This window comes from Bombyx mori, chromosome 16 (assembly GCF_030269925.1).
Source record: "Bombyx mori chromosome 16, ASM3026992v2".
Classification (NCBI taxonomy): Eukaryota; Metazoa; Arthropoda; class Insecta; order Lepidoptera; family Bombycidae; genus Bombyx; species Bombyx mori.
In genome coordinates this window covers 5,814,716-5,827,774 of record NC_085122.1, presented here as the reverse complement: position 1 = coordinate 5,827,774, position 13,059 = coordinate 5,814,716, and the positions used below count along the sequence as shown (strand labels likewise).

The following is a 13,059-nucleotide window of genomic DNA, read 5'->3' as shown; positions in this document are numbered from 1 at the left end:
GAAAAGAGCACCCGATATGCGCAGACCATGTCTGTTCAGTGTCTCACTCAGTGTGTCAAATATTAATTTGCACGGCCCACTTAGCCAGTACATTAAAGTAGGAATTGCGTAATTAAGTTCAACATAATATATTATTTAAGTCGCGGTTGAGTATTCGGACGTTAAACATGAGTTTGTGGAAGTTTAAGTAATAGAACTGAGGTAATGATGTTTATAATAAAACTCAGTGCTAGATTTTCGACAACGCAGCAATTTCCAAAAAAAACCGTCGAAAAAAATCACCATGACGACGAAGCAATGTTTAGAATTGAATTTACATAAATAAAAGGTTGCAAGCACGTGTTTTGTATTTACATAGGGTTACACAGAATTACTTAAGGTAAATTCAAAACTGATGCATGTGTATAATTTTGTCCTATAATTAAATTATATATGGTCACCACATTAGACAAGGACACCGCGACCAAAAAGTATTCTCTTTCGAGACCGATTTCTCGGCATTAGACAGCACTCCAGTTGTAGGTACATATTAACTCCATGATAAAAATACTATAGTTTTATTTTTCCAAATGGAAAGGCAAAGGTATTACACCATACAGCGTAATCTTTTATATATATTTTGAAATGAAATGAAGCTGATTAATATGAAACATTGAAATGAAATTAATTGAAATGAGATGATATGATATGATATGGGACATTTTTTATGAAAAATGATAATATGGAGTGAAATGAAATAAAGAATTTGAGACATTGATCAACTGGGATGAAATTAAATGAAATGAGATGAGATGATATAGGATGAAATATATTAGTAAAATGGTGGTCGTTTACTGAGATTTTTTCAGTGCACTTTTTAGAGGATCCCGGGAAGTTACGTCCAACGGCTTGGGTTTCCAAAGGCCAAACCTTTGGTTTGGGCCAAATTTTCCCCCCCTTGCCTTTTCATGAGTTTTGTCTCATGCGAGGTTTGGACGTTGGTTGTTGAGAGACAGGAGGTTTTAGTCGGTTCGACTCCGACATGCCTCGCCCTCCATCCCCAGTGAAGGGCGGAAGTCCGGCGATTTCCTCCTGACAAAAAAAAAAAAAAAAATGTAGGGGTGAGGCGTATATATCGGAACAGTCAAACGGAACAGGTTCGTCTATATAAAAAAACTTGGAACTGTTGTCTATAGACCGAAAGAACTGTTCCACAATATTCCATATGTTGCGTTGTTCTATTCCACAGCATACAGCCAGAAACAAAACAGTTTGGAACAAGTTCTTTTCCCTTTTCACGTACAGAAAGAAAAATATAGCATATACATCCTGTTCCCAAACAGTTTGTAACATGTTCTTTTTTCCTTTCGCTTATTGTAATAGAAAAAGATAGCAATAATATTAAGAAGCATGCACATTTCAAAACAAAACAAACAAAACTAGTTTCATATATCATTAATATTAATAAATCAAGTTGTCAGTCCTAAGCCTGAGAAAGCATGAAGGATTGTTTTCATTTCAGAAAATGTATTAAAACCATTTCATATGTATAACTGATCCTTTATGTGGAACATGTTCTACTTAAAACATCATTAAACCTGTAACAACACAACAGGCTGTTATATTGGAACAGGCTGTTATATTAGAACAGGCTTTATATTGGAACAGGCTGTTATATTGAAACGGGCTGTTATATTGGAACAGTCCATAGAGATAGTATTTGTCATCAGGTTTGAGCCCCGTAAGATCACCTACTAGCCACGGTTACGCTGAAATAGCCCCTAAGGCTATCAGCTTAGGAAGGAAAAAAAAAAAAAAAGTTAGTATTTTTCTTTTTAACTCCATGGAACAGTCTGTTATTTTGTAACAGGCTACTGAATCAGGAACAGGTCTCTAAGGTTACAGACCATCCCTAATTTAAGTACAGTACATATCTAATTTATTAATCTGTAGATTTTAAGTAGGTCGGTACCTAGTACCGTAAAACGGGGTGATTGAGATTGAGCGGTGAATGGGGAGAAAACAAGGAAAATCTTTGGGCACTCAATTATCGAGTAGAGGGAACTCGCTCTCGTCCCCATCATCTGACGGCCGGAATCCGCGCTCTCCCCGTTATTATTTAGTTTTTATATCAATGATATACCCTTCGTATCTACTACTCGTGTAGGAAGAAGTCGCTATTGCATCGGCGACTCAAGATTGCAGTAACCACCACGGGACAGTGGTTCTGGAAGTGGCGCATTCACATCAATCCTACGAAAAGCACAGCGGTGCCCTTCAAGGGTCGCCCTCCGGATACCACTTCGAGCAGCTCACTCGCTATTGAAGGCTGTTGCTTAATCCCTTTAATTGTATCCTTATGTTGTCGGTTTGTACCCTCATTGTGTCGTTTTAAGACATTTACCTCAGCTGTCATATTACCTAACAGCACATAAGGTGAATGTAGCTTTATGTGTATCAGTCGGGTGCTCACTTAACCAAGATGAAAAGTCCTTGTTAGTTAACCATTCAGAACGAAATTTCTGTTTATATATTTTTTTTTATTTTCACCTTCCTGAGTCTTTGGTTTTTTGGAGTAGGTGGGCCATCACCATCACTAATACTGTAAGGAGTAGCGCATGCGGTTGTCCATCGCTTATAGTCAGTCGTACATAGACGGCCCGACACTTGTGACGCCGCAAACACTTGTGACAATATACGGAGTAAAATTGGACCTCATTTGTTTTATTTATAAAGGGCAGCTATCACCTTACATACCTGGAAACCGTACAATTACTGTCTATAGTAGCCATTTTACAACACACAAAATGATAAAATGATTTTTTTTATTGTAATGATAGGAAAATTTGCCAGGTAATCGTTACATTGAAAAGTAACAGAGCAATATTTTATTTAAAAAAAAAAATGAATCTTATTATGTTGACAAAATATATAATAGTTCATTTTATTTTATTTGATTACATAAAAGTATGTATATTCTAATCCATTAGACTATTCTATTTGGTCAGCTTAATAACGGATGAACCATAGATAATACACTTAATATTTGAGATGAACCGTGGAATGAGCGCGCCGGCGCCGGCGCGCTCATTCCACGCATAAAAATTCCCTGATTAGATTTAAAAAATTGTCATATTAATATAAATGTTACCTTGTCTAAAAACCATAATGACAATAAAAATGTAATAATAAATGTGTTATTTTATTAATGAATATCAGTAACCTTGATATTCATGCAGTGCAGAACAATACTGAACCACCCTTCAGTACTGCTAAAATGATGACTGCTACAAATTGCGTGTGCAGAAGTCACTATAGAAGACTGGAGAAAAGTCGTAGAGAAAACAAAGAAAATAATTTTATACGATTTTGAACGAGATGTGAGAATAGACAATATTATTGAAAATTAATTAATAATATCTCGGAGTGCTGACAGCAGTGATGAAGATGACAATACTAATAACAGTTCTGATAGTTCAACTGAATAAATGTAATATTTTTGTTAAATTATGTATTTGTCTTATTTTGCTCTTTAAATTTACGAAAGAAAAAATAATAATGGAACAGGGATTCGCCTGATGATTATAAAAATTCACATTATAATATGTTTCAAGTTCGTATCGATTTATTCACATTAAACGATGTTTTTAAGCAGGCTACCTCACTATGAAGATAAAACTGACAAGTGACAACGTCAAATGCTACATATTATAAGTGGTAAAATGACTCAATACTAAATATATTTAAGTCTGTGGAGCAAGCCGTAGATAAGTAGTTTTTACACTTATTATTTTAAAAAGCTACATACTTCCTAGTTCATAAAATCATTTTATTAACGAGCACATACATATGTAGATACTTACTAAACACTAGGTTCATTTAAATTTGATTGATTTGAAAGTGATCCTTATATTGATGTAAGATGTCAAAAAGACCAGAACACCAGGCACCGCCTGAAGTTGTGAGTATAAGCTAATGTAAATATATTGTTTCAAATTTGAACAAAAAGGCACTATTGTTATTCGAATTATTTTTGTTCTAGTTTTATAATGATGAAGAGGCTAGAAAGTATACACAAAAGTACGTAAGTAAAAGTAACAAGGTATTGCGAATACTAACCTTTTTGCTAATGGTGGCACAAATGGAATTGTCTCTGAATTGTTGTAACCCAAAATATAATGTAAGTGGGCGATAGTGGTGAATGAGCACAACCACAAAAATCCACAACCTTCCCATGTCTAACGTCCTACAGTTTCATTAGTGTGGGAATTCGGGGGGCTTAATACTACATTTTAAAATAGTAAAGTGCTGTATAAAGTTTACAATAGAAACCATTATTGCAGGCAATCAACCCATCTAATGTTAATTAAATGGCCCCTGTTACTTATTTACTACAGTAATGTTTTATATTTAAACTGCAACTAAAGATATTTTCAAACTTCAAGTAAAAACAAGTACCTGTTTCTCGACGAACCCGTCGCTTACGACGAAGGGCTCGGCGACAAAATTAACCCACAGACATAGCCCACTGAGTTTCTTGCCAGATCTTCTCAGTGGGTTGCGTTTGTGATCCGGTGGTAGATTCTGCGAAGCACTGCTCTTGCTAACCCTAGCACTTACACGAACACTAACCCTAGTGTTAACGTCGTAGTTTGGGACTGGTGAGCTCACCTACTAATTCAGTGAATCTGGAATAACTCCTCAAGGTTACTAGAATAGGTAGGAAGCGATAAATGTAGAAATGCTAAGAATGATTGTCTTGTACTACAATGTTAATGATACTAGTTGGACAATATTTGCCAAATTCATTTGAGCATGGGGTTTATTGTACAATCCAGGAAAAACCTAACTATTTGTGAGATCTGGATTATGAACAATCTGAATGCTTCCCTCCTAATTCCAAAAATGTCTTTCCTTTTTTTATTAACTCTTTTTGAGAAAAAATTGTGTTTGATTATTTTAGCTCCAGGATCATAGAAATCCAAGGACAAATGACTGAGAGATGCTTAGAATTACTTCTATTACCGGAAGATTCATCTTGCTTGTTGTTGGATATTGGATGTGGTTCAGGATTATCTGGTACAGTGCTAGAAGAAAATGGACATATGTGGATTGGGATGGACATATCATCTTCAATGCTTGGTAAAAAATATTTTTGTCATCTGGCCACAGAAAGTAGCCTAGTCGATACTAGACTTAATTGGACACATAATGAGACATAATAAGACACATGACTTGTACCTTAGGTGTTGTATTTTTTCTCAGTTTTCACTACTTATAAAGATTGTTAATAACTGAAAGAGAACAAATTATAACCTGACAAAATTAAAACCCAAAAGGCTATTGGGTTGAAGTGACATTTTTGTAATTTTATAGAAGAACCATTTTAAATTTAAGTTTTGGAAAATTAATCATAATAAAACAGCTTCTTCAGCTATTTGAAAGTAGTAAACATAATTGATGTTCAACTAAAAATATTGAAATATAGATACTAATACCAAATAAATAGCATTTGTAATGTCACATAAACAGAATAGCCTTTCACCTTTTGATATATATCCTTGTTTCCTAAAGCCCAAAAAAGTATTTTGGTTCTTAAATTACACTATATATAATATGTCTATGTTGTAGATGTTGCTGTAGAGAGAGACACTGAAGGTGGTTTAGTTCTGGCTGATATGGGTGAAGGTGTCCCGTTTAGAGCAGGTTGCTTTGATGGAGCAGTATCCGTATCAGCTATACAATGGTTATTTAATGCTGATAAGAAAACTCATAATCCAGTGAAAAGACTAAACAAATTCTTCACCACTTTATATTCAAGTTTGGTAAGTTAACTATGAAAACGGTATTATTTATTATTCAATACAAAAACTCAATTATTATTTTTTTCAGTCAAGGTCTGCTCGAGCTGTCTTCCAATTTTACCCTGAGAATGAGAAGCAATTAGAACTCCTAACGACACAGGCAATGAAAGCTGGCTTTTATGGAGGAGTTGTAATTGACTATCCAAATTCTGCCAAAGCAAAGAAGTTCTTTTTAGTTTTAATGACTGGTGGCGTTGGTCCTTTACCTCAGGCTTTAGGTAATGTTGTATATATCATAAAATTATATCACATTAAAATAATACTATAGTGTGATGCTAATAAAAATGATGAAACCCACTTTTTTATATAATAAAATCAAAATTTGTATTACAGGTACTGAAGAACCAGACAGTCTTCAAGTTAAATATGCTAAAAGAGAAGCTACAAAAGGGATAAGAGGAAAACCTATAAAGAACTCAAAAGACTGGATTTTGGAGAAGAAAGAACGAAGAAGGAAACAGGGCAAAATTACAAAACCTGACACTAAATACACAGGAAGAAAAAGAAGTGGTCGATTCTAAAATAAAAACTGTTTATTATTTTGTATATCTAAGTAAATAAATTTGTTGCAACTTAACTGATTTTTACTTCATATTTCCAAACAGTGTCTACACCATGTCCAATAGTTTCTACAGGCACCATTGTTGGTAATGGGAATCGACACGCGACCACTACTGTGCGCTCTTGCGTTTCATCTAAAATTTTATTTTCTATATCGTGCATCATTTGCTCCACACCAAATATTACAACATTATTGTAAGGTTTGAGGTTGAATTTCCATAAATCACAATGATAAAACCTGGTATCATAATATTTTTGATTCAATAAGGCTGATATTCGTGAGTAATAAACAAGGAATGGATTTAGTTCTACTCCATCTGCTTTAAAACCCATTTTGGCTGCTGTTATTACTATTCTTCCATCACCAGATCCAATATCTATTAGTCTGCCTCTTCTGCCCTTTAATGCCTTCGTTACTCCTAGTAACTGTTCTGTTGTTGCAGGTACATAAGGCAAACAAATTTTCCTTGCTGCTGGAGACACAAAAGGTATACAAACGATGCTGACACCAATGGCTAAACCGCCCGTTGTGTATATTAATATTTTACCAACGAGTGACAGCTTTGACGGAACATTATAAATTTTATCCTCTATACATTCCGATTCCATTATGCAATGTGATCATAGATAATACACTTAAAATTTAAGAAATGTGAATAACCTATTTCATAATATTGTCCCGCAAACCTCCAAGAATTCCAGTACCTACTGACGACTTATACATCATAATTAACAATCCTTTTCATTTTTAAAACAACTTTTTTTTTTGCTTTATTTTTACTGTTGGATTTAAGCTCTTAAACTCTTCATTTGAGCCCTACCCTTTTATGTATTCTTAATAGTTATGTACTAGTTATGTTATGTACTACTACTATTAAAATTTTTAATATAATAATGTGACGTATGACATTAGGTGTTATCAACACTTGTGATTGTGACACTGTCAGTACTGTCACACTATGGGTGCACTTTTTTTTTTTTTTTTTTTTATATTTTGACTCGCACGGTTTGTGCATTTGCCACTACTAGTGTGGAAAAGGTAGGGAAACCAGTTTTATTTAGGAATCAATTGGAAGGTTCGAAATTTGGAAAGGATATGTATGTAATAGGATAATAATATATAATAATGCCTAAGAGTTTATAATATATAGTGATTGGGTATAAATAAAAAGAATATTATATTTTAAAACTGTTTACATTTTAATATTATTACTAAATAAAAAATTTGATATCAAGTTATACAAATCAGAATTTATAGTACTTAATAATGTAGGGATTGATGTGGGAAGAGGAACCCGGAGGTTTATCAGGGAATTTATGAATGAGGAACAGTCACGTAGGAGGCATCCAAAGAAAATGTGATTCAAGTCCTCCTCACCAACGCCACAAGCACACAAACTGTTGTTAATGACACCGAGTTTAGCAAGGTGAGAAGCTGTACAAACATGTCCCAATCGCATTCTTATAATACAGGAGGTTGCAAGCTTACATAGACTAATTTTACAGAACCACATTTTTAGAGGAATTCGTGGCTGTATATTTTTATAATAACGGCCTTTATGGCAGCTAGAGCTATTCCAAATACTTTCCCAAGACCTCAGTAAATGGTCTTTAGGAGTGGAAAGAAGGTCAGACACAACATTTTTGTAAGGTGACATATCACCACTATTTATCGCATCTCTCGCAAATTTATCAGCTATTTCATTCCCAAGTATTTTGTGATGGCCAGGTATCCACACAAAAAGAACATCATAACCTTTGAGCTTACAATTTAGAAGTAGCTGTCGACAGTCCATTATATAAACACAAGTTAAACAAGATTTGAAAGGAAATTTCTGCAAAGCTTGTAGAGCACTTTTCGAGTCTGTGAAGATGATGGATTTGTTAAGTTTTGCAAGTAGAATATATTCTAGAGATTTTAGAATACCAAAACATTCTCCAGAAAACACTGTTGTTTCGGGGGGTAGTTTTATCTTTTGGTGAATATTATACTGCTGATGATAAACAGCTACTCCAACTGTGTCAGAGAGTGCGTGTTTAGACGCATCGCAGTATATATAGTGCCAGTCTGCCCAATCTCTATCCATTACAAATTTGATATCAGTGTTAGCGTTTTGGTGGTTCTTCAGGATTTCAAAATTAAAATTTATTTTAGGAAGATTGACAAGAGCTTCGTAGCTGACGGAAAATATAGGTAGAAACTGTGAGCGATGAGTGGGAGCTTGTAATGAAATAAATTTATGGAAACTAATAACTAAGCACGGTGGAGATTTATGGGACCAATAGGAAGAGCATTTAACTTTTTCTGACAATTTTTTTAGTTTGTGATAGAGAGGATGGTTAGAAAATTGGAGAGCTCGAAATAAAAATTTGTCACATAAAAACTGTCTGCGTAATTTTAATGGGGGGTCTAAACATTCTACTTGCAAAGCATTAACAGGGCTGGACTTCATAGCTCCGGTCACAATACGCAACGCTTTAGATTGAATGGCGTCTAGCTTACTTAAGCCTACAACGCTACATGGTTCTAAAAAACATGTCCCGTAATCTAATACGCTTCTTATAATTGCATTATATAAGAGTTTTAATGTGAAGGGATGGGATCCCCACCAAACACCTGAGAGGCATCGTAATATGTTTAATAATCGTTCACATCTAGTGGAGACATAATAACAGTGAGATAATCCTGACAGTTTAGAATCTAATATGATACCCAAAAATTTTACTTCATTTTTTACGGGTATTGTTTGTTCATTGTACAAAAGTGTAAATGGTGGCGGTAAACGCATCCTTGAGAACAATACTGAGCAACTTTTGTTTACACAAAGACTTAGGGAGTTGTTATCCAGCCATAGTTTCAAAAATTCCAGAGCACAATTTAGAGAATAACTCAGTTTATTTACAAAGCGACCAGAAACATATAAGACTAAATCATCTGCATACTGCAGAATATTGGCTTTACTAGAAATATGAGATTCTAGGTCAAAGGTATATACATTATAAAGAAGTGGACTCAGCACCGAACCTTGGGGCAAACCTTTCCATGTAAGCCTTGTTATAACATTAGACTCATCAATATTTATTTGTATTTGTCTTTCAGAGAAAAGTTTATGAATAAAATTACAGAAAATTGGAGGCACTTTTAATTTACATAGTTTTGTATTTAAGATGTGAAGATCAACGTTATCGTATGCGGCAGAGATATCTAGAAAGACTGCAAGAACAGATTCATTATTTGAGTAAGCTAATCTTACATCTGTAGAAAAAATACCTAAGCTATCCATGGTACTTTTTCCTTTCCTAAATCCATACTGACTTGATGACAATAGACCTTGACTTTCGAGATACCATTCTAATCTATTTTTGACTAAATGTTCCGCTAGTTTACAGAGAACTGAGGCAAGGGCTATAGGTCTATAGGAGTTAGGATCTGATGGAGCTCTGTTTGGTTTTAAAATAGGGATAATTTCGTGAATTTTCCATGAAGCCGGGATTTCTCCGGAAGTTATGGTGGAATTGATAAGATGTAGCAGATAATTCAAACTTGAGTCGCCCAAATGTGCAATGAAAGAATATGGAATACCATCAATACCTGGTGCAGAATCTTTTACATAAGATAACACACCCTTTAATTCTATAACACTAAAAGGAGAAGCGAGATCAGCAAAATTACTTAATGGTGGAAGAAAAGAAAGGTGAGGTGATAAAATGGGCATTTGTGGAGTAAAAGGAGGGGCTAACTTGTCTAAGAATTTATCTGCCACAGACTCATCAAGAAACTGTGGCAAGGTTTCCTTAAATGCTGACCTAAATCTACGGATATTTTGCCAAATAGTCGATGGAGGAACATCAGGGGCTAAAGATGAGCAAAAAGCTCGCCAGCTATCCCATTTCTTTTTTTTAAATAATTTACGGGTATTATTAATTATCATGATTAGACTATCAAAATTTTCTGTTGTGCTGCATTCATTATATTTTATTTCAGCTTTTTTCCTCTCTTTCACTGCCGCTGAGCATTCACTATCCCACCACGGAGGAGAAGGTATATTATTAATTGATTTTTTAATGAGAAATGTTTGGTTTGCAGCCTCTATCATAGCCAAGGCCAAAGCATCAGCACAAACGGAATGATTATTTTTTTTAATATGAGGGAGCGAGGACACTTTCTTTGCAACATGCTCACGAAACGTTGTCCATCTGTCACTGTCAATATCATTGCATATTTTGTATTTTAGTCTTGGTGGGCGTCTAAATTTTGTTCTAACTAATTTTTTGGGCAAAGTTATTAATATGGGGTAGTGATCACTGTCGTATGTAGAGGAAAGTGTTTTCCAAGTCAGTAAGGAAGCTAAGCCAGGGGTGGTTAACGATAGATCTGGAGCACTGATACCTTCATGGGGCTGAGTGCGCCGTGTTGCGACTCCTGTATTTAGGATGCAAAAGTTATTAGAATCCAGTATATCCAATATTCTTGCACCATAGTAACTGGAATTGGTGCTACCCCAAGCTTGGTGCTGTGCATTAAAATCCCCTAATATTAAAACTGGTTTTGGGAGCTGTGATATAATTACTTCAATTTCGTCAAAGATTGATGATGTAGGATGTGGAATATACACCGAAACAAAACATATTTTATTAATACTTACTGCTATTATAGAGAAATCAATGCTATGGTTTGCAATAGGAATGTGGTCAAAAGGTATTGTATTATGAACAAGTAAAGCTACACCAGCATAGCCATCTGTTCTATCCTCTCTTACACATAAATATTGGGAAACTTTGAAGTTATAACCTGGTTTTAGCCAAGTTTCCTGTATTGCAATGATAACTGGTTTATACAAATTTATAAGGTGATAAATATCAATTTTTTTAGAGTTAATACTGCGGCAATTCCATTGAAGTATTGTTGATGGATCCATTATTGATATTATTATTAAAAAGGTTACTTACATTTAGCATAGCAGCGTTGGACGGTTCAACCATATTTTTGGATTGAGTTAATGATTTAATTAAAACAATGATAAGATCCCTAGTTGACATATTTGATAAAGGCATATTATTTTCATTGAGTGAGCCAATTGTGGGCAAAGGAATGTCGTAGTCTTTGGTTAGTGCGGCATGAGCTTGTTTGTCATAGCCCTTACTATACTGTTTAGGAACACTATTTGACTGAATAAATACTGTTTTTTTATAAGAAGTGCTTGTTTTATTACTATTACCTTTAGATATATCAAAAGTATTTTTTAAAGGAGATGAAGGGGTTGCAATGGATGTTAAAACATCCGAATAGGATTTTGTCACAGGTGGGTGTAGCTTGGAAGCTTCAGCATATGAAATGCAATTATTTGCCATCAATTCTTTTATAGATTTTTGTCTACTAAATTCGGGACATTTTCTGTTGGTTGCATAATGTGAGCCTGAGCATAGACAGCATACTACATCATCTTCATCAATGTTGCAACTATCACCCGAATGATTGTTACCACACTTAAAGCAACGTGGAGTAGACTGCATTGGACTTTAATATGACCGTAGCGGCAGCAGTTGAAGCATTGAACTGTTGGGAATATGTATAAATCAACTGGAAGGGAGTTATAACAAAGGAATATTCTCTTGGGTAAAACCTGGCCATCAAAAGTGAGAACCACTGTCTCTACTGGAACATAATTTGTCTTCCCTTCTACCACATTTTTCCTATTAATTCGGCGTACTTTTAATATATTTCCACATCCAAAAGGCACAGTGATATTTTTTATGATTTCGTCTTCGGACCATTCTGTTGGTACTCCTCTGACTACACCCATACGTGTTACAGATGAGGTAGGAATAAAGGCTTTACAATTAATTTGTTTTATTGCTTGATTCTCTAAGAAAGAGTTTGCGTCTGCATAGTTAGTGAAAGCTAAAACTAATCTATTTCTACCTATTTTTTTCAGGCTTCCATTAACTATGTTTTTAATGGATTTATTTTTTAAGAAACGGCCAAAAGAAATTGGATTGATAGAAACATTGTCATTTGGACATGATTGTACCTTTTGGATGTGAATGGTGTAAGGAGCTGAATCACATGCTTCATATAATTTCCTACCGACTGGTGTGCGAGGTTCAGTTAGACTGGTATTAGTAACATCAATCTGCTTGGGCTGTGGCGCTGGGATGGGTGCTAATTGAGGTGTCTTAAAAACTGTTGACGACTCTTTCTTCATAACATTTTCACAGTGGCAGTCACTTTCGCAAACAACATCGGAAGGCAATTTATGACGTCTCCTCTTTTTATTACAATGCCTACAAATTTTACGAGATAAGGCTCTTTTTCGTTTAGTACTTGTATTACTTTTGGTTTCTGAAGCATCTGTGTCTAATAAAGAGCTTTCAGTTTCCATTTCCGAGCAATCATTATTAATCGTGACAACATGAGACACCTGTGGGGTTGTCCCCCCAGGATCTTCAATGACATTCATCAGGGACTAAGAAAAAAAATCATAAAACTTACCTACTGGCTCCAAATATATACAAATAACACAAAATATTAATAAATAAACTAAATTAATAATACTACCACTAGAATAATCCTATTATTTACACAATAAAATGAATTTTAAACAAAAGACGCCAAAAACATCACCGCCTACTTCAAAGTTTCCCGCGCTTTCAA

The 13,059-nt window shown here is 34.7% G+C and overlaps 2 protein-coding genes across 3 annotated transcripts; one reads left to right on the top strand and one right to left on the bottom strand.

Moving 5' to 3' along the window:
* The first annotated feature begins 3,666 nt into the window (after positions 1–3,666).
* LOC100862796 (putative methyltransferase WBSCR22-like protein) lies at positions 3,667–6,420 on the top strand. Of its 2 annotated transcripts, none has more exons than XM_012692608.4 (6): positions 3,667–3,940; positions 4,022–4,059; positions 4,943–5,121; positions 5,611–5,804; positions 5,872–6,061; positions 6,177–6,420. In XM_012692608.4, the coding sequence occupies exons 1-6, from the start codon at positions 3,902–3,904 to the stop codon at positions 6,362–6,364; spliced, it is 828 nt and encodes a 275-aa protein (XP_012548062.1). In that variant the 5' UTR covers positions 3,667–3,901; the 3' UTR covers positions 6,365–6,420.
* On the bottom strand, positions 6,355–7,199 carry LOC101738130 (ATP synthase subunit C lysine N-methyltransferase). The gene has a single exon (XM_004928838.5). It carries the CDS (start codon positions 7,011–7,013, stop codon positions 6,417–6,419), a length of 597 nt encoding a protein of 198 aa, XP_004928895.1. The 5' UTR covers positions 7,014–7,199; the 3' UTR covers positions 6,355–6,416.
* Positions 7,200–13,059: the final 5,860 nt, after the last annotated feature.